This window comes from Notamacropus eugenii, chromosome 1 (assembly GCF_028372415.1).
Source record: "Notamacropus eugenii isolate mMacEug1 chromosome 1, mMacEug1.pri_v2, whole genome shotgun sequence".
Lineage (NCBI taxonomy): Eukaryota > Metazoa > Chordata > Mammalia > Diprotodontia > Macropodidae > Notamacropus > Notamacropus eugenii.
Genome location: NC_092872.1, coordinates 541,063,356 through 541,085,280, shown reverse-complemented (window position 1 = coordinate 541,085,280; position 21,925 = coordinate 541,063,356). Strand labels below are relative to the sequence as shown.

Genomic DNA, 21,925 nt, shown 5'->3' with positions numbered 1-21,925 from the left:
CATTGGGTGTGAGCTGCAAACCTATTAGTAAATGAATGGTTGTCTAAAAAAATACATATGTGAATAGGAAAATTTTATTACTCAAAATTTTAACAATTCCCTGAAAGTCTTTGGCTTGTCAACATCAGGCACATAATCATTATGGCTAACAGGGAAGGAAACAACACTGAATATTCTAAAGGTACGTATGATAGGGCATCAGACAGAAAGGAAATTAACAGAACAGTATACTGGTAGGCATTCAAGGTAAATACTTATCAAATTTAATATGTTTGAAAGCACCAGACTCCCTATAGTTTAAGAAATGAGTCTGCTGACCTTGGGAACACTACTTAGTGTTGATTTATAAATAATATTATTCACACAGTGGACTCTTGAAAGATGTTTGGTTTTTAAATGATGATAAAGAATTTTGACAGTGTAGTTTGCACCAACAGGGATCAAGTGAGAACAAAGAATTCCCAGCAGGTTGATTGATACCATGCACTAAAAGGTGCTAGGGGAAATGGGGAAAAAAAAGCAGTTGTACATGCAGAATATTTTCACCCATCAGCACAGTAAATGTCCTCATAAGGAAGGTAATGAATCTATGGCATTGTATTCTTCTAGCCTCATTCATAATTGAATGTCTAACAAACAGGGGCAACAAGGCACCGGGATACATGAAATGAGTTGAGCATCTTCCTATTAAAGATGCAGTATTGAACCAAGAAGCTCTCCCCAGCTTTGTTCTGTAAAGCAATATAATTTGCCTACATGACCCCTCTTCTCTTTCTGCTCCTCATCTTCATAAAGAAAGAGTTCCCATAAGAACATATATGTATACAATCATATATAATCATATTTGTATATGATTCTATAAAACAAATGTGCATCTATACAATTTATGTGTATCTATATGGTCTATGTGACTATAAAACCTATCTAGGATGGCTCCTCCCAGAACTACCCAAGTCAACCACATCTTTATCTCTCACCAGGTTGCACTCCAGATTCCCTGTCATGCCTCAGAAACCTCTACATTCTAGAAAACCACTCTAGCCCTGGAATTCACACCTTGGAAGCACCCTCTACTCCTGCAACTTCTCTCTCTGAATGACCCCTCCTGGAACCTCCATTTAAAGAAGGACCAGGCCAGTCATGTCTTCATTTCTCATCAGGATACTTGAAAGACTTCACCATTTTCCAGTGTCCAGTAACTTTCATCTCCTTCGACATCCTTTCAGCTCCCTTTAATACACTTTGTTTCCTTGCTGGAGGGCATACGCTGTCTTTCTTTCTGCTTTGTATATATGTACTCCCATCACTTAGTAAACACTTAATACTTATTGAATGACTTGTTGATGTGCATGGATTTGTAGTTTGTTTATTTCTTTCTGAATGATTCTTGCCTTTTCAGAACAAACTATGAAACAATAAGATTCTTGGCAATCTATCTTTTTTTAAGTACCCCAAGTAGGATAATGATAAAGCACTAATAGAATTCACATGTATACAGCAATTTAAGGTTTGCAAAGTAAAACACATATATTATCTCATTTGAATCTCTCAATGACAGTATAAGGTTGAAAACCATCAAGATACTTACTGCCAAGATAATGGCAAAAAAGAGAGAAGCAACAGCACTGGAACTTGCAACTAATAGGCATGCTAAGTCCTATTATTAGAGTTAAATGTTTATGTGATAACAAAAGCCTGAGAAAATACATATGATCAGAAGTTCAAGGTTACGGCTACAGATGCTATGTTAGGTAGAACAAAAACCTGAAAACCCTAATGAGAAAAGACAAGCTTCTTGAGAAAAGAAAGAAAATGAGGGAAAGCCATTCCTTCTAAATTAGTAAAAGCATGAATCGACTTTAGTGCTACAGGTGATGGTGCTAAATAATAGGATTTTAGGATTCAAAGGCATGGTTCAATACCAGGAGACTATTATGTAAGAGCCTTTTCTAGAGAAAAATAGGAAAACTTGGTGGTGAAGGATGGGGAGACTTTATGACACCGAAGAGGACATTCATCTAATAAAAATCTAACTTGAGAAGTATAGTAGAATAGAAACTCCAAGAGGGCAGGAACATTTTTTCATTTGTCTTTGTATTTCTAGCACCTGGTAAAGTGCTTAGCACAAGCAGGTGCTTAATAAATGCCTGCTGAATGGAATTAAACGGAGCTTAAATATTTATTTATGAAAAATGCCATGAATTGCTTATTATGATCTGGCTGTTTTCAAGGCCATCAAAAAAGAAAGCAATGAATGAAGAGTTGGGTCATTGATTCACCAAGTCCAACCTTTCTCCACATTTTCTCTCAGCTTTATCCTACTCCCTAGTGGTAATGATAAGTCCTTTAGGGAAGGTGAAATGCCTCATACTTGCCTAAATCTTTCACAGCAGGGGTATCAAACATGGGGACCCTTTCTGAGTACCATGGAAGATGGTTAAAATGTAATTGGAAAATATTTAACAAAATAAAATAAACAACAGAACACCATAGATAATGCTAATATGTGTTTTCTAAATCACCATGTAGGCCACAACGATTTTTACGTACAGCTTAGTGGTCTCTGCTATTTGAGTTTGATACCACTGTTTCAGTGACTAGTAGAGAAGCACACAAGGACCTGAATACTTACATTTTAAAGACACCTATGTAATCACCAGCTAAAGGTAATTACAAAACAAAACAAAAACTTGAATATATATTTCCCCAGTCCAGAAAGCTTCTGGAAAGTCATATTCTTGTGGCCAATACCGAAAAAATGTCTCTTAAAATAATTCATACATTTGTCCCAATTCTTTCCCATCTCTCTTGTATGAAAAAATATAATTGGTTTAAAATGTTAAGAGATAATGCTGCCTAGAATTAATTTATATTTGGCATTACTAGTTTTTCTCTCTGATGAGGTATGTTGTAGTTTTTGCCTCCTCACATCTAAGTATGAGAGGCAAATCAAGTCAAGATATTTATTAAGCACTTAATATGTGTTAGGCATTATGAAGCATGGCATAATGGAGAGGGGGCATCTGGAAGTCATGAAGATCTGGGTTCAAATCCTACTAGCACATACTAGCTATGTAACACTGAGGCAAGTCACTTAACTTTTCTGAGTCAAAAGTAACCCTCAAAGAATAGAATTTTCAGATGAGTTGTTAATTTGCATCTGTGGAAGGGAGTTTCCAAACTAAAACTTCCCCATGCTGATGAAATCACAAACAAATCAAGAGAAAAGCCCCTAAACTCAATAAATGTCATATTTCCTAACCCTGGATCTTGACTCTCTCATAGAACAGGCACCATTTTTTTCCATAAAACATGAGAGAAAGGGATGGCCTATTTTAGAAGGAATTTTGTATGACAAGACAGCGTGGTGCAGCAGACAGTACTGAATTTAGAATTATGAGGACCTGGGTTCAATTTCTTCATCTGATACTAGATGTGTGATATGGACAAGTCACTTAAGATCTCTGAGCCTCAATTTCACCATATGTAAAATGAGGGGTTTGGACTAGATGACTTCCAAAGGTCATCTGTGATTCTAAGAGTTATTTTCTTGGTTCTCCAAATTTCCATGGAAGCAGAGAGCATACTATGGAAGGGAATGCTATAGGAAAAAAAGCCCTCCGCAAACCCGGAGCAAGTCAAATGCACCAAGCTTTTGTCTTTTCTGGTTCAGATATCTGAGGCTGTAGTCCTATTCTTATTTGTATGCATTATCCTCTGACAACCATGGAAACTATATGGATGTTTAAATGAAGGCAAAAATATGGTCACGGATTTCAAGACTTTCTTCCTTGAAATCTGTGAAATTAAAATTTTGAAACACAGCAAAGAATGACTGCAACATGTCATCATATATTACATTTCAAAATTTTTGTTTCTGATTGACAAAAGGTAATTTTCCCCTAACTTGTATTATCCTTCAGCAATATTTTAACTACAGTGACCTTCTAAAGCTATTCCCTAGTTTTATAAAAGTCTGACATGGACAGGCTTAATCCTCCCGCCTCATTTTACAAAAAAAAAAAAATCATAGTAGTCTCCATGAACAATATAAACTCCACATACCATTAACACATTCAAAGACATCACAGCATTTTCCAGGAGTTCCGTCTCCACGAGAGACTATGCGGGGGATGGATCCCACCTCACACATAGGGAAACCACATAAGCCAGAAAGACATTCGCATCTGAAACCAAAGAAAAAGGAGGGGAAATCCCATGAATAAACAAAAACAAAGAATTTGGGGATCTGAAAGTAGCCGTGGTGCTCTCTTAGAATAGCCCTTATGTCAGTTCTGAACAGTGACGCCACATTTATCTTGCATTGTGATGAATAAGGTATTCCACATCAGTGGACACTGGTATGTGAGCTTGTAGTACACATAGGTTTAAAAAAAAATCTTTTTAACCATTTTGGCTGAGAATCTTTTGCGAAATGCAGTAAGTACATCACCAACTTCTTAAACTGAGTTAATGCTGAACTTCATTGGGCTTTTGGGGGGGGGGGTGATTCAGGATCATGGCTATAACCATATACTATATGATAATATAATGCAACCTCAGAAGGGCTACTGACGTGCTTAGTTGTGGTTGTCTCTATATTGAAAGGTCCTCCACTGTTGTATATTGGGAATTTATAAAAAATAATTCAAATATGTATAGTGCTTTAAAGCTGACAGAGTCTTCTGACAATCTAGTGAGATAGACACTAAAAGTATTCTATTCCCATCTTGTGGCTGAGAGGACTGACACTCAAAGTTAAGTGACTTGCCAACAGAACCACACATATTATTAGGGTCAGAGTTAGGATTTCAACTCAGCTTTCCTGACTCCAAATCTAGTATTCCCTTATGCTCCATTGCTTACCTTCTATCCACTCCCTTGTCATTGTCAATGCACCTGCTTTTTCTAATCCAATTTTAAAATCTGTTTGGGAAATCATAAAACCAAAATTTTCAACACTATGCCTTAAGTAATAGTAAACAAACTTTGATTGAGGACCAGTGGAGCTCTCCTAAGGGTAAAATATTTTAACTTCATGGGATGTATGACTATTTTGGCTGCCCAGTGGCTTTTTTCTTGTCTTTATTTCTAATTTCTTACTTTCTAGGTAGTTAAAATATAAACAATCTCACTGCAAATTCTTTGTTAGCCCATAGAAAAATGAGATGATATTGCATGTGTGTGTATACGTACGTTTAAAGAATCGAAGGTCCAACCTACTATGACTCTTGTTTTTAACTCCTACCTTGTGGCTAAACATCAATTAAGCACATAATAAAATTGGCAAGTGTCCAAAAAGTTAGTAAACAAAGAAAAGTATACTTCCTGACACAATGTCTCAAGCACCCAAACCCAGTCTACAGCATGTGAAGACCAGGGAGTAGCACAGAATCTTGGAATTAGGAGAAAACTTAGAAAGTAGCTCATCCATTCCATATTTGAACAAGTCACTTTAACTACAATACCTCATGGATGCTCTCTGGGGCAAAAAGAACAGGTCTAATCCTTCTTCTATATGACAGTCCTTCAAACACTTGAAGAAAGGAAATGTACTTGACGTTTCCTTCAGACTAAATATGGAAATTCCTTTAAGATTCTGGACATATTGCTTCTTTACTGATGTTTTAAGTTTTTTATTCTTCTACCGACACTCTCAGATTCTCTATATACTAAGTAAATCACCAAACAGTACCAACTAATTTAATAAAAAATTTGGTTAAAAAGATCAAAGATTCATAGAACCTTTAAGTAGGAAGGATTCAGCTAATTTCACCTACACTGGAAAAGCAATCAGCACTATGACTTACCCAGCAAGAGGCAACCAAACCCTCCCTTGAAGACTGTAGGAGAAAGCCTATTCTGTTTCCGCCAGCTCAAATTGCTGGGGCAAATTCCCCTTAAATCACGCCTAATGTCTCTTTAGAAGTCTCTTTGCAACTTCTATGCATTGCTCCTAGTGCCTGTTGGTGCCAGCCACAAGCTATCCTTTCAAATACTTGGGGATGTCTCTGAGGACTCTGTAATTTATCCTTTCTCTAGGCTAAATATTCCAGTTTCCTTAATTATGTGGCATGAACTTCAAGCTCTTCACCATCCTGGTCACTCTACTTTGTGCCCTCTCCACCATCTCAATGTTCTTCCTAAAATGTGCCATCCAGAATTGAACACAAAACTATAGACGTGATTTAGCCAGAGCAGAACACAGCTGACTAGCACCTACTCAGTCTTAACTGCCATGCCTTTCTTAACGTAACCAAAGAAAGTATTAGCTTCCTTGGCTGTCATATCACAGTTCACTGACATAGTGCACTGACAAATGCACTGACATACAGTTCACAAAGACCCTCAGATCTCTTTGAGTTGAACTTCTACATAGTCACGTGTCCTGAGCCTTCTATTTGCAAAATTTATTTTTAATCCCATTTTTTATGATTGTAAATTTATTACCACAACAGATTACTTTGTTCTAGAAATTTTAAAAATTTAGAATTTAAAATTTTAAAATTTTAAATTAAATTTAAAGTAAACTTAAATTTAATTCTAGAATTTTTAAAATCTTGATTCTATCTTCAAAATATGAGCTATTCCTTCTAACTTTATGTCATTTGTGAATATTAAGCATGACATCTATGCCATTACCAGGTCACACACAAAAATGTTAAACAGCATAAGGCCAAGAACAAATTCATGGGAGATCTGATTAGAGAGCTCTTTCCAAACTGACATGGAACCACTCATGACTACTCTTAGGGTTTGGTCATTCAACCAGTTCTGAATATACATAATTATATAATCATCTAGTGTATATCCCCTCTATTCTGTTCACAAGAATAATATGAAAGTCTTTGTCAAATGCTTTGCTAAAATCACAGTAAACTGTATTGAGGATATTCTTCTGATCTACAAGATTAACCTTGTTAAAAAAAAAAAAAGGAAATGTTTCACAACCTGCTCTTGATGAATCCACACTAGATCTTCCTGATCAACATTTCCTGTTATATATGTTTACTAATTATCTCATTCAAAATTTATTCTAGAATTTTTGCCAGGCACTGAGGTAAAAAAAAAAATCACTAGCCCATAACTGTCTTTCTCTTGTCCTTCCATATCATTCCTGTTTGCCATAATCTTTCAAAGATAGCTCAGTAATTGTATTTGCCAGTTATTTTGCTTTTTGTGATCTAGAGACATACTTCATAAGGGCCTGTTGATTTGAACCCATTAATAAAAATAATAACAGCAACCATAACCAGGAATTATGCCATGCTTTAATGTGTCCAAATCACTTTATAGACATTTTCTCATTGGGTCCTTACAACAACCTTGGGATGTGAGGCAAGGTGTATTTGTGTCCCCATTTTATTGATGAAGGAATTGATACTCAAAGAATTGAAGTGACCTGCCCATGGTCACACAGTTAGTTAGAAACCCAGATCTTCTTGATTTCAAGTTCAGAATCCAACATAACTATACTAACTATAGTAACTATAATAACAGGTGCACTTTTACTGTAATAATCTTGAGTAGTAATTCTTTTATAGCCAATTGGTTTTATCTTTCCTACTCCAAAGTTCATTCTCCTTGGTTTAAAAAACACCCCCTCCACCTCATCCATGCTGTCATTAACTTCCCCCTTTTCCCCTTTCTTGGCCAGAGTCCACTTTGAGGTTTAGAACTTCTGACATTACTCTGATAGCATCATGCCATCTTTTATTTGGGAACTCCCTATACCTCAGGAAATGTCTTGTCCTAAAGAATTTTAGCCCATGGGATCCTACCTACTCTTTCTTTAAACTCTGAAATCTTATCTCCTTGCATCTAGGGTCTATATCAGATCATCCTTGCCTTTTCTTTTTCTTTCCCCCAAATTCTATGATAGAGTAGCTAGTCTGATCTCAAGTTTCATCATTTCTGCCACAGCAACAAATTTTTCCTTCTTTTAAAAATATGTTTCACCAAAATTTTAGCATTAAGTATTACTGAAACCAACTACATTTGCTTAGCACTACTTCCATTTATATAAATTTTAAAATGCACACTATTAATTGTTCAGCCAAAAGGATAAGTTTGTAATTCTACCAGCAATGAATAAGTATATCTGTTCTTCCATAATCCTACCAGTGCTGAATTTCATTATTTTTACTTTTTGCTAATTTGATGGGTGTGAAGTGGTACTCCAAAGTTGTTTCAATTTGCATTAATGACAATAATAAGAACCATAATAACAGTAATTATTATCCCAAAGAATAGATGCTAGTGTGAACTAGCATACAAGGAAGAATTCCTGGACTTTAAATTTTAAATGAAAACTTGTATTTCTATTTTGCCAGAAAAAAAGCAAGCTACTGTCATTATTCAGATGATGACCAGTCAATATTTCACATTAAAATAATTATATAATGCAATCACATCTGCATCCAGGAGGGAACTGATTAGGGTGTCACTCACTTTTACAAGTAACGAATTCAGTTCAGTGAATATTTGAAAGCTTAGATACCTTGATAACCCAAATCCCAGGAATCATCCAATCCTCTCCATCTGCCTGACTATGGTTACTATTTTTCAGCTATGGTGGGTGGAGAAGTATATGTTCTTCCCCTTGCTACTCTTCCACAGGGCAGCTAGGTGGTACAGTGAATAGAGCACCAATGCAGGAGTCAGGAGGATCTGAGTTCAAATCTCACCTCAGATACTTGACACTCACTAGCTGTGTGACCTTGGGCAAGTCACTTAACCCCATTTGCCTCATCCTGGGTCATCTCCAGTCATCCTGATGAATATCTGGTCACTGGATTCAGATGGCTCTGGAGGAGAAGTGAGGCTGGTGACCTGCACAGCCCTCCCTCACTCAAAACAAAGTCAAATGCAAGTCACGTCATTATTTCTCTGATGACATGGTCTTCTTTGGCAACGAAGGACGAACACACACTCTTCCACAACATTTTTTCCCTTTGGAGAATTTATAAATAGCCCCAGGTAGGCAAAGAGGTCCAGAATAAGGTTTGGTTTTTTTAAAGCCATCTTCACAGCTTCACATTCATTCACTTAACAAATATCTATTAAATAACTTCTATGGACAAAGTACTGTGGTAGTTTCATAAAGGATCAAACACAGAGTTACTTTAAAAATCTTACCAGGAGACAGAACACTATTAAACATAATGCTAAGTAGTAGATTAAATATAATGCTAGGTAGTGCATAATAAATGTTTTAAAAGCAAAGAAAGGGCTATGGGAATTCACTTCTAGTTGCAGTATCAGAGAAGTCTTAGGTAAGAGGTGGTATTACAGTTGGAGACTGAACGACAGGTATGATTTCACTGAATTGAAATGGAAAGGTCATTCTAGAAAGAAGGGAACAGCATGAATTAAATAAGATGCATTCAGGAAACAAATTAGTCTAGTTCATCTGGAGCAGAGAGCTAGTAAAAGGTAATAGGGGGAAATCAGGCTGAAAAAAATAAGCTGGGATCAGCTTATGAGGATCCTGGAATGCTAGGATACAGTCTGGACTTTATTTGGTGGGCAGTGGGAAGGCACTGAAGGACTATGAGGGAATCCAGTATCAATATATTCCTACCCATTAATGTACATAGTATGGCAGCTAGGTAGCAGTGAATAGTGCCAAGCCTAGAGTTAAGAAAACCTGAGTTCAAATCTGGCCTCAGGCATTTATTAGCTGTGTGACTCTGGGCAAGTCATTTAACTCTTTTTGTCTCAGTTTTCTCATCTGTAAAATGAGCTGGGAAAGGAAATAACAAGCCACAAACTGGGTCAGAGTCAAACATGACTGAAATGACTAACAATAACAATAAGAGTATATAAACCAGAGATTAGATAGTGCTTTATATTTATCCGCATATCCCTGGTCTTAGGGAGATTCTAGAGGTCAGAGATTGGTTTTCTTCATAGAGGACTCAGCACAAAACCATGCTGAGTTTCGTATTTAATTTTTTGATGATAACAATAAAGTTTCTATGAATTCTACGAATTCAAAAGAACTTGTTGGAGTCAGATTAATAGGCGACTGAGTGGTGAGAATGCTGCTACTCCACTATTACTATTGCCATTATCTGATCACAAAAATCTCTCTAAGTTTATCTTCCACTATTTTAGTTCAACAGAAAACACCTGGAAAGTGTCTGTCATGTGCAGGGAATCATGCTTATTCCTAGAGATTTAAAGGTCAACTCCCCTGCCCCCCCAACACAAAAAGAATTCCTACCCTCAAAAATCTTACGTATAATTTCATATTTAGGGCTGAAACAAGTCTAGCTGATAGAATTGATGATCTTTGAGCTACAAGGAAACTCCAAGAAATCATCTAGTTTAGCTTTCTGCCTTTAGGCAAAAAAATTATTATTTTCATTTTTATATAAATTTGACGTCTAGTATAAGAGTCTAGCGTCCCATAGTGGTGTTGAGGCTCATGGGTTCACAAAGACAATGGAAGTAGAATGCAAATTCTGGCAAATCTTACATCAAGCTAGAAAATTTTTGAATATGAAACTGATAACGCAGTTTATGTGTGTCATCCAAGAGGCTTCTCACTAGGGGAGCTGCCCACCAAATTTTTCCTCGGACAAAGCCACTCACAAAATCTGAATAGTGACAGCTGAAAGAGTTGTAATCTGTGTTGGTAGAGGGAATACTGACACCAATTCTTGAAATACTGAGGTACATAAATCAGAACATTGGGCACTCCTCTAAAATCTGTCCATACCTAAGGTAGGGGATTCTATATAACACATCAAATGTCAAGAAAAATTCACATTTGTCTGCTTACAGTATTTCTCAAAGAAACAAGGACTTGATGCATCAATGATTTCAGTGTGGTTACTACTCTCCACTGATAAGATTCACAATCCATTCACACCTCATCCTTCAAGATTCCTATTAATATCCTTCCAAAAAGCCTCCATAGAAAATTTACCCAATATCCTGGAAACATTCCATTGGGTATTTCAATGTTTCTTGGATACTAGAAAAAAAAAAAGAATGAGGTTATCTCATTCATGCTATATGACAGGCCCATCTCCCTTTCAGGTCATAAAAATATCCTTAAGGATGCTTTATGCTACTTCTTGCTTTTAAAGGATTGTTGGTAATATGCTACATCCTACTTACATCCAGTCTTTCAATTTCAATTTCAGTCCAATACAACCTGGATTTTTCTGTGATCATGATGCTCCGTGAGTCCCAGTCACATGGTGTCATTGGGAGAATACTGGTTTTCACAAAGATCTATTGTATCACAAGAAGCAGTTTAGGAACATTGAAGGTACTATATGTAATCCAACCAATTTTCTTCAGTCTTCCTCTTCTCTAGTTCTAAGCCTAGCTTATGTCTTAAGTGACTGTCCAAAATACACAAAATGATGAAATCCATTTTCAGCTGTATGACATTAGCAAGGCCAGTGATGTCAATCTCAAATAGAAATGGATCCTTGAGGGTAGCATATTGATTTAGAAAACCACAAATTAACGTTATCTATGGTGCATTTTTATTTATTTTCTTTAACACTTCCCAATTATATTTTAATCTGATTTGGACTGTACTGAGAATTTTGCAGGCCTGCTGGAGAAGAGTTGAATTTGACACCTATGTGTTTTTCATTCAAATTTAACTTTTCCCATGTGGTTTATGATGCCAACTTTTTTGAGTAACCACAAAATAAAGAAGCCCTGTGGCATTCTGGGGGCCAAATGCATCAGTTCAAGATCACCCACAAACCTAAGCACATAGGGAATTTCACCATTTATAGGTCCTCAGTGGCAAAGAGAAATATTTGGTGAGGATGCATTTGTTTTATGCCTTGCTTGATATTAGAATCCAGAGGATCATTAAATAACATTATCTCTGTGGCAATATCTATCAAAGGTCTTGCATAATATTAACAGAGTAAAGAGAAATCGTTATTTGGGGAGAGTCTTTAAGACTGCATGTTGTTTTGAGTTAAATGTTTTTAAAAAATTAATAAATAATAAACAGAGGTAGTTTTAAATGCTTAATATCTTTCAGTCAGTGATTACAAGCATGTAGTCTATTGAAGAGATACATTTACAAAAGCTTTCCTATTCTTTTATTTTCATCAAGGACACCTTTGATCATAAAAAGACCATTTTCATAAAGACATTTTAGAGCTAAGAGATTAGGCACATATGGTGTGGGAGTTACTGTTGTCTTATTAGTTTTCTGAGAAATAATGCAGTTTTTTATCTTTTCTACTTTTATTATTTTTTACTTGAGACATCTTGAAAATTAATCCCTCAGTGCTTTTAAAATTATGTCTCATGCCAACCTTTCAATATAGGTCTTTCCCCTTCTACTGTTTCTTGCTAATCTGTGACATAATACTGTTCATAATTTTCTATCATATTCCAATCTGTTTTACAAATAAGTGTGTATTCAAAACTAATATTGCCCTTGGCTGCCATATTTTTCCATTTTGTGGATGTTTGCTGATAGTTTCTAAACTCCTGACATCTCCATTGAGGTGATTGTTTTATATTGGTTAAAATTCTCTAAGTAATACTGACAAATCAATTTATTTACTATTAATTTTTACTTTTAGTCTCACTAATCAGTGTGACTACACAAGGACAATTATTTCAGAAATCATTCTCACATTAGCAACCAGTCATTTCTTGTATACAAAAATATAGTCAATTTCACTTTCTGTGCTGTTCAGTGCTTTCCAGTGTCTTTTGACCCTCTTCCTGGTGTGACTATTCATAAAGGCACTGAAACTGTTCAATCCAGTGACCAATTCTGAGTTGGCAGAGAGGTTGTGGACTACTGGTGTGGAATCAGGCATATGCTGTGTGATATGACCAATGTGTTGGTTTCTTCTGCTTAACTACACATCTTTGTTACAAGGAAGAGTTTCACATGGACAGAGGGTAAGCAGAGATGGTGTGAGTCCTGGGAAGTGAGAGAAATGTTTTAAAAATTCATCAATACTATAAGAAACATGAAAATACTAATCAATAAATCCTTGGCTTTTTTCCATTTCTTAACTCTGAACTATGTTTTCCAAAATATTTCTGTTGTCTTCTCATTGTACTCATTTTCCCATGGAAATCTCTAAACACCTCAATATCTATATCTATCTACACTCATACACCCACACACACAGTTTTGCTTTGGAGAATTATGTCAAGTTCCTCAGAGCTATTAATTTCATTGTATATTGATGCATAAGCTGTTACAATTTTCAGTAGTAATTTTGCCTGTATTTAACAGAAAAATAGCCAGGAAAGATGATCAAATGTTTCTTGTTCCTTTTGGGCACACAATTAAGTGAATTCTACCTAAGCCTCTAAATGTTTTCCAAAGAAGAACTGTTGTTATTCTTCCATTTAGATATAGCTTTTAGATCTCTTTTGACTTTATTTATATGGATAATGTCAATATAGACATGGTTCAGTTCTTTCAGTAGTGTTGTATCCTTGGCAAAGATTTCACAATCAGAGGCAATACTTAAAAGGTATGTCATTTTGTCATTGTGGATTCTACTTTTACACACACAGACTGCAAACACTCCACAATTAAACATAGGGTCTTCATGAATTAATATGGCCTAAAAAGTTACTGTCCTACAATGCAGTCTGTACTCAGTTATGGGCCTAGAAAGGGAATAACTATCTATGATGTCAAGACTACCGACAGTTAAATTAATGTTTGTAGACATTCTAGGGTGGCTAGGTGGTACAGCAGACAGAGTGGAGTCAGAGTTTGGAGTCAGAAAGACCCAACTTCAAATTAGATTTGATTAAATTAGATTAGCCTTAGATTCTTAGCTGTGTGACTAGGCAGGGCACTTAGCCCCATATTCCTTAATTTCCTCATCTGCAAAATGAGCTGAAGAAGGGAATGGCAAACTGCTCCATTATCTTTGCCAAGAAAACCTCAAAAGAGGTCACAAAGAGTTGGACACAACTGAAACTGACTAAACAACAACAGACATTCTAAGAACTATAAGATCCTCAGTGCCCTTTATCTCTTTTCTGCTACTCAACCACCATCACTATGAACGTAGAAAGTAACCTGCTACACAGGACTGATGGCCATTTGGTATTGATGTCTTACGCTCCATTGCATTTTGCGTTGTATTTTGATATCACATAGCATGACAAATACACCGTTCTCTCCATTTTGTCCTCCACGGTGAAACAACCAATTTATCATAACTACACTAAACATAAAATAACACCAAATGCTAGTATCAATTCAATGACAGAGAGTAAATACGCATCAAATATTTCTCCAGGAAGTGTGGGTGTTCACACATCTAAGGGGAAATCACCAACTCAAATGATCTAGTTGTGCAAAGGAGTTAATTTCAACTAGGTAAGGGCTTTTCTTTAGGAGGAAAGTAGGTTTTCTTCTCTTTAGTTCAGAGCTAATTAAAACATGTTAGCATTTAAAGTTATTTTGCTTTTAAACTATAAGCCCTGAAGATAGGTACATATTTAATGATAGCATTAGAAAAAGCTTTATAGATTGTTTTGCTCTTGAGTTAAAATTGCTATGTTTTGGGGATAGAGGTGAAGCCAAGTGATCATTTTTCTCCTCACTTCTGAGAGGGGAGAGCTTCAAAATCCCTTGAAGGCTTTTTTCTGAAGATGTTTTACAAACAAAATGAAATCTTGATGCCATGTTTTGAATTTACTTTCATCTAACTCATATTTTATGTACTATGTACTTAAATTTAATTCATTCTACCTTAAGAAAAGTGTGAGCCCATTGTCTGATAAGTCAGGTTTTATTTTCCCAATTAAAACATAGAAGAAAATAATGACTTGGATTTGAGAAACAGATGGAACCTGATAATAAAATGTTTTAAAAATTACAAATCTTCATGACCTAGAAACAGATACACCACTAAGTGAATATTACACTTTAAACTTGACATAAGGATAAGCATGGGGATTAGATCTGAGATTTCATCGGTATTGTGAACTCCAGAGTCCCTATATAAATAAATAGTCACAGAGCAATTTAAGCTGGTTAGCTTGGTAAGATATGCTACAAGGCAAATTAAATTCCTAGCATAGTGTTATGTGCACATGGGTCTGTAATAAATACTATTTGATGATCCCAAGAACTTAAAAATATACTACCTCAAAGAAGAAAGGAAGGACTGTCCTTTTTGTGCAGAGATGACACTGTCGACCCACCATCAGGAGACTGAGTGCCTTGAGCTATTTTTTCCACTTGTGGTGATAGATTTGTTTTGATCCATTGCTCCCCCACCCAGAAGCTCACATTTGCACCATTGCTGGCTGGGGTAAGAGATACAGCCTGAGACTACTTTAGAAAACAAAGCTTAACCTCCTCCAGTGCAAGTAAATTCACAAACAGAACCCTCACAGTAACCTGACTACAATTGTTGTGACATATCCAAAAGGAATGCAACAAATGTGGTAGGGGGAAAGGGAACTATATGGCGTTCTTGGGAAGAAAAAGTACTATATGACTCTAAGGTACCACTGTGATGATGAGAGGTATAACTGACTATTACACTTACCTGATTTCCTCAGTCATGATCTGAAAAGCAACTAATTTTTAAAGATTTTTCGGTGTTAATTGCTACTTTTCTTGAATTTGCTTTACTCTTATAATTATTTTTTCTTCTCTAGTCCAAGAGATCCAACATCATGGTAACTGTACAATGTTTACCCAGTTCATCCAGGGTAAATGTGTAGTTAGATAAATTTAGGCCAAACCAAGAATCATACAGGCTGCATAGTGAAGACCTAGGCTCAAATCCTACCACTCACAAGTATGAGCTAAATGGCTATGGGCAAGTCATTTAAACTTTGTGGGCCTCAGTTTCCTCATTGGTAAAATGAGGACAATACTGCAGTACTTAACTCATAGAAGTGTTGTTAGAATTGAATAACGTTGTTTATATGAAGTACTTTGCAAACCTTAACACGTAGTCAAACTATATTCACCTGACCCTTGTGAAGGGCAGCAATGACTGCTTAATGGACTAAGCACCATTCCACTGTCCTGCATTAGACATGGAATATGTAAGGCTAAGCTTCAAGGTATGAATTCCAGCACTGGAATTCTAGTGCCCTTCCCTACCTAATTACCTGCACCTGTCCACACAAAATGGTACATTTGTAATTCACTCTCTATAATTCCATTACCACAGAATTAATTTGGTTCCAACTGCATAAATTTTATCAGTAGAGAAAGAAAATGTAAAATCAGGATTAGGGAACAAGCATCCTCCAAATTTATAAGGATGTCTTCACCTTGAAAAAGTTAAGTGAAGGTATCCAGTTATAATATAGTAGAATGATAGAAATTCTTGACTTTCACTATTGTCATGGTATTCAGATCTCATTTTTTATTCAAGATACACTGGATAATCCCTCTATGTAGTTTTGAGCTATTATCCTATCACAGGTTCAGGAATGAGAGGTGGTTTTTTTTTTTTCTCCAACTGAAGGTCATGAACACCATGAGGAAAAAAGGCAAGTACTACATAGGTTAAAAGCAATAAGTATGTGTAAACACATGCATATATGTGTAGATATGTATGTATGTATGTATTCAAGTTGTACTATTCAATCACCTTTGAATTAGAAACAGGAAATATACAATTGTCTGCAACAAATTATTTTTTGCTTAAACCAGATGAAGATAACAAAAGTGTGAAATGAAGAGTAAAGAGAGACAGACAGATACATAAGTAGATAGAGAGATACAAAGAAAGAAAGAAAACGAGAAGTCAGAGAAAGGCAGACAAAAACAGGAATAAAGGTATATGAGAAGTACAACACTAAAAAACACAAAAGAGAAAACAAGGTAGGATATACAGAGACACACAGATGAGTGTGCTGCCCAGAGACATGGAAAAACTGATACACATAGACAGATAGACTTTTCATGGAGTAAATCTTCATCTTTTGTCCTTTTAGGATCATTTTTACAATTACAAATTTAAATGATTCATTTGTACTGAGATTCTATATAGGATCTTCTTTCAGTTCTGGTTAATGATTTAACCTGTTTACTCAGTATTTCCTTTATATGTTTTTCTATTTAACCTATTCAGAATTTTTTAAAAGATAAAAAGAGAAGTTAAATGCTTAACCATAATTTTGTCTATATCTTCCCTTGTGATTTCCCCCCCCCCCCCCCCCCGCCTTTTCCCACCAATACCTGAACTATATCCATTTCCCAAGGTCTTGTGGTTCCTAGAACTTTCTAAAGTTTCTCTTTTCTCCCTCCTATTCAGGGATTTCATGTGAGGACTCCTCAGGAGACAGTCCAATTGATAGCCCTCCTCCCTAGAGGAGGAGTTTTGTACCTAATGAGCAATTATTTTCCTTGCCTCTTGAAAAGCAATTTCCGCAGAGATAAAGAATAAAGGAACTAAACTTGATTGAGCGGTACAGAGGGTATGGCTTTATTGCAAGCTAAAGTCCTAGTCAGGGCAGTTTAATTATTATTAAGAATGGCTGGGACTAGGAAGGACTAAGAAGAACTAAGAAGCAGGGTTTGAAAGGACTAAGCAATACAATCTTTCTCAAGAACACTTGAAATCATAGGATCTTAAGAGCTGGAAGTTTCATCCTAACAAATAAGGAAACTGAGACCTAGAGAAGCCATGTATTGCCCAAATTCATACCACAAATTATTGTCATGACTAGAAGCAGAACCCAGGACTCTTGGCTACCAGTCTAGTGCTCATTTCACCAAATGACAAACAGGTTCCTATATTAGCAGTTTTGGAGAAGATAGAGGGACTGTCCTCCTTTATATATCATACATACTGTGGTGGACACAACATCACACACACACACACACACACACACACACACACACACACAATCCAAACTGCAAGATCCCTGGGGATTTTTGCTATCCGGAAGTTTGAGAAACTGAGTTACCAAGGAGCTAAGAAAAAGTTTCCAAAATTTTTCTACTGCTTAATTTTTTTAAAAAAATATTTTGGGAGTTTCAGGGTGGTGACTCACAAAGCACGAAAGATAAGTTGTTTGGGAAAGAGATCCTGGAAGAGAATGAGACTGCTTCGTCAGAGATAGAATGGAGCCAGGAAAAGGCTTGGGAACTTGGCTTAGGACAGTGCATTCTATGCAAGAGAAATCACATTTTAAGTTTCTGAAAATGGTTAATACTCACTTAGTTTATTTCTACCTGAAACGACTGGACTTAATTTTCCTTACCTGCCCTTTACTAAAATATGCACCTTTAGATAGAAATAAAAAATAGAACCTTTTGGTCCAAGTAATTGAGAATCATCCTTATTGGGAATGTATCATGACAAACTGTCATTTTTATATTATCACAGTCATGCTGAAGTTTACTTATTGTGGGTGAGGAGCACGGATACTCTGTTGTTACTAGTGCATCATGCTGTTCCTAGAGCATTCTGCGAGAGTGCTGGGGGATGAAGTGACCTGGTGACCATGAAGAGGTAAGAAAGCCTGATATGGCAGCAACAGGGCACAGAATGGCTATCCTGAGGAAGACAGAAGAATCAATATATTTCACATCTGGCCGGGCTTCTATTTTTGATATTGCTTTGATATCTGTGCAAGAATGTTTTTGAAAAAACTAGGGCTTGCCTAGAAATCCATTACCCAATATGAATACCTTTGACTAAGGATGGAAAGCTGCTGAGTACAGGACCTATCTCTGCATGTAATGGAACCTCCATTAAACTAGATAACATTTACAGGAATATAACTGATTTAATTTTAAAGGAAACATGAAATGAATTTAATAAGTTCATATCTTTGGACACCAGGTGTTTTTTCAGCAAACGAATGGACATCTAATTGTATTTGTAATTTCCAAAGGAGAATGCTCCCTTGTGAGGGGGAAAAAAGAATGCTTAGCTTATAGAATATAAATGGGGACATCTGTTCACTTCCATGAAAAATTTTCAATTCCATGAAAAATAAACAAGGTAGTCCATCATGATAAAGGGTTGACAGAGGTGAAGGATTGTTTGTCTGAAATCTTATATCCTCCATATCCCTAAAGACTAAAATGATTACAGAACTAAATCATAACTACAACCAATATTTATTAAGCACCTACTATGTATAAGACATTGTGGTCATTCCTGGACGTACAAAGATTTAAGATGACATAAGTTCTTCCACAGAGAAGCTTACAATACCATTAGGAAAGATGTACAAGCTTGCAGATAAGTACAATACAAGATATATACTGATTAAGGACAACAAAAGATCCATATAAAATGTTCCAAGAATATTTTAAGAAGAGAAAAAAATTTTAGTGGGGGTGAGGAGATGGGAGTTGGGGGAGTGGTGTAAGGGCTTCATGTAAGAGGTGTTACTTCAGTTGGAAAATTTTAAAAGTCTCAGATAAGGAAAAAGCACATTATAGAGATGGGGATGGCTTGCACAACTGTAAAAATGTGGGGAACAGCAAACTGAAATTAGGTAATAGCTAGCAGAGTGGTGTGGTGGAAGGCAGATCATGTAAAGGAGAGTGTAAGACTAGAAAGGTAAGCTAGAATCAGATTGTAGATGAAGGCCTAAACATAGGATAAAAGGATACAACTAGGAGATTTTTGAATAGGAGAGTGACATGGCCAGATTTTAGACTATTTGGCACACAGTAAACACTTGATAAATACTTTTTCGTATCTCCATTCATCATTGCATTAGGAAGATTATTAGGAAGAAGCTTTGTAAAGGATGCATAAGACAGCAGACATAGGCTGAAAGCCCAACTAGGAAGCTATTACAATAGGCCAGATGAGAGGTGATAAGGCGACACGGTAATAATAGGTGATACTCTTAAACTAGAGTAGAGGACCTATAAATGAATGAGTGAATAAAAAAGAATTATTAAAAGCACTTACTATGTGCCAAGCATGTCCCTACAGGTAGAAAGAGAAAACCAAAACAGTCCCTGCTCTCCAAGAGATCACCTTTAAACCTGGAGAGACAATACATAAAGGAGAGTTCAGTTACAAAGTATGTGGCAAATTCCAGGGGTCCATGAAGTGAATTGGTGTGTCAAATGGCAATTTCCAGTGGGCCACAGAGGCAGGAAGATGATAAGAGCACAGATACTGAAAGATGCTGAGGCAGAATCAAGAAGATTTGTCAACTTGTGGATATAAGGAAGATATGGAAAGAGAAGAGAGTGCCAGATAGCTACAAGACTTTGTCTTAGGAGTGGTGAAGCTGGGAAGATGATAAAATCAAGAGAAATAGAGAATTCAAAGAAATGCAGACCTAGGGGGTAAGATAATTCATTTGCTTTCAGACACACTGAATTTGAGGTTCTATCATGATGTCCAGGTAGAGGTTCTCAAAAGACAATTCAATTACAGGAAGTCAGGGGAAAGAATGGGGCTGGATATATAGATTTAAGGAGGATGAACCAGTAAAGGAAACTGATAAAAAGCAGGTAGAAGGAGAATCTGGAGAAAGTAACGTCATATAAACTAAGATTCAGAAGTCAAATTGCAAGGGGTTGACGTCTAAATGAATGATTAGCAAGACAGAGAACTGAGTACAGAGTATTTTTTCTAGGAGTTTAGCAGTTAAGGGAAGAAAACTAGCTTAAGGGGATAGTCAAGGGAAGGGGATATCTGTACATGGCTGTTTGGAGGAGGGAAGGAATTGGTAGTGTTAGAAAGGAAGAAGGGATGAAACTAGATGTGGAGATGTTGTGGAGGCAGAATTGACAAGACTCGAGAAATTATTCTGAATGAGTTAGCCCAGAATTCATCTCATCTTCTTTGGATATAATGAACCCATGTTTAAACCAGACTCTCCACTCAAATTCCTCTAGACTAATATCCCTAATGCCATTCTAAAAACAAAAAAACTTAGAGATAGAGCTATTTTGCCTCTGTAAATTCTTTAATGCCAATCTGCCAGGAAACTGAGCACTGTTTGAAAAAGTAATCTCAATGATCTCCATTTCATGAGTTGCGGACCAAGCAAATTATATACGTAATACATGGTAGGTAGGCCTAAAGGTGACTATCTCTGTATACCATAGACTGTACATTATGGCATGGGGTGATAATTCATTTGCTTTGTACTTATATTAAGCAGTTTAATAAACATATGTTGAATTGGGTTACCACCAAGTTATATGGTTGATAGCTTATAAACTATTTAAAACGTTCATTCAACTCTTTTACCAAAAACATAAAAAAGTTATTTTTACCAAATCGGTAGTTATCAGAAAATGATAATATATAGCTTTATTTATATCAAAAGGGATTAAGATATGAACACTAGGTTTTTACTGCTTGGTGGTTATTTGTTTTTTTAATTCCATTTTAAAAATTATTAACACTTAAGTGATGTTCAAAGGTCCCTAAATCCTACGTTTGATCCTGAGATAATCACTAACCAATAAGTGAAGACAGAAGTAGAAAGCAGCTGATGTTGAAGGATGATGCTTATCTGTTGCTGTCTGAATTATACCTGAGAATCTGGAGCCTCTATGCCACAAAGGCATGTATCCTCTGAGTTCTAGAAATCTAGGAATCAAGATTTATGGAATCAGAAAATTAAATTCCAAAAATATTCCTTTGAAAGAGATTGTGGAAAGAGAGCTGGATTTGGAGTCAGAGGACCCATATTCAAATTCTGGCTCTCCCACTAATGACCTGTGTGACTGTCTCTCAGCTCTCTGGAGTTCAAACATGATCTCAGATACTTGTTAGCTGCAAGTCACTTAACTTCTATTTGCCTCAATACCTCATCTATTAAAAAAAAGGAGAGGGTAAGGGGGGTTGTTATGAGGATTGAATGAGATAATAATTGTAAAGTGCTTAGCATAGTGCCTGGCATAGGTTAAGCACTATTTAAATGTTGGCTATTATTATTTTTCTTTCTGGGCTTCATTATCTTCATCTTGTAAAAGGAGGGT

At 36.2% G+C, this 21,925-nt stretch overlaps 1 protein-coding gene across 5 annotated transcripts in view; it reads right to left on the bottom strand.

Moving 5' to 3' along the window:
• CRIM1 (cysteine rich transmembrane BMP regulator 1) overlaps positions 1-21,925 on the bottom strand; it is a 250,286-nt gene that overhangs the window by 92,625 nt on the left and 135,736 nt on the right. For all 5 annotated transcript variants that reach the window (XM_072634147.1, XM_072634148.1, XM_072634151.1 and 2 more), the window contains one exon: positions 4,066-4,187. In XM_072634147.1, coding sequence (XP_072490248.1) covers positions 4,066-4,187 — 122 coding nt within the window. The remainder of the gene's footprint in view (positions 1-4,065; positions 4,188-21,925) is intronic.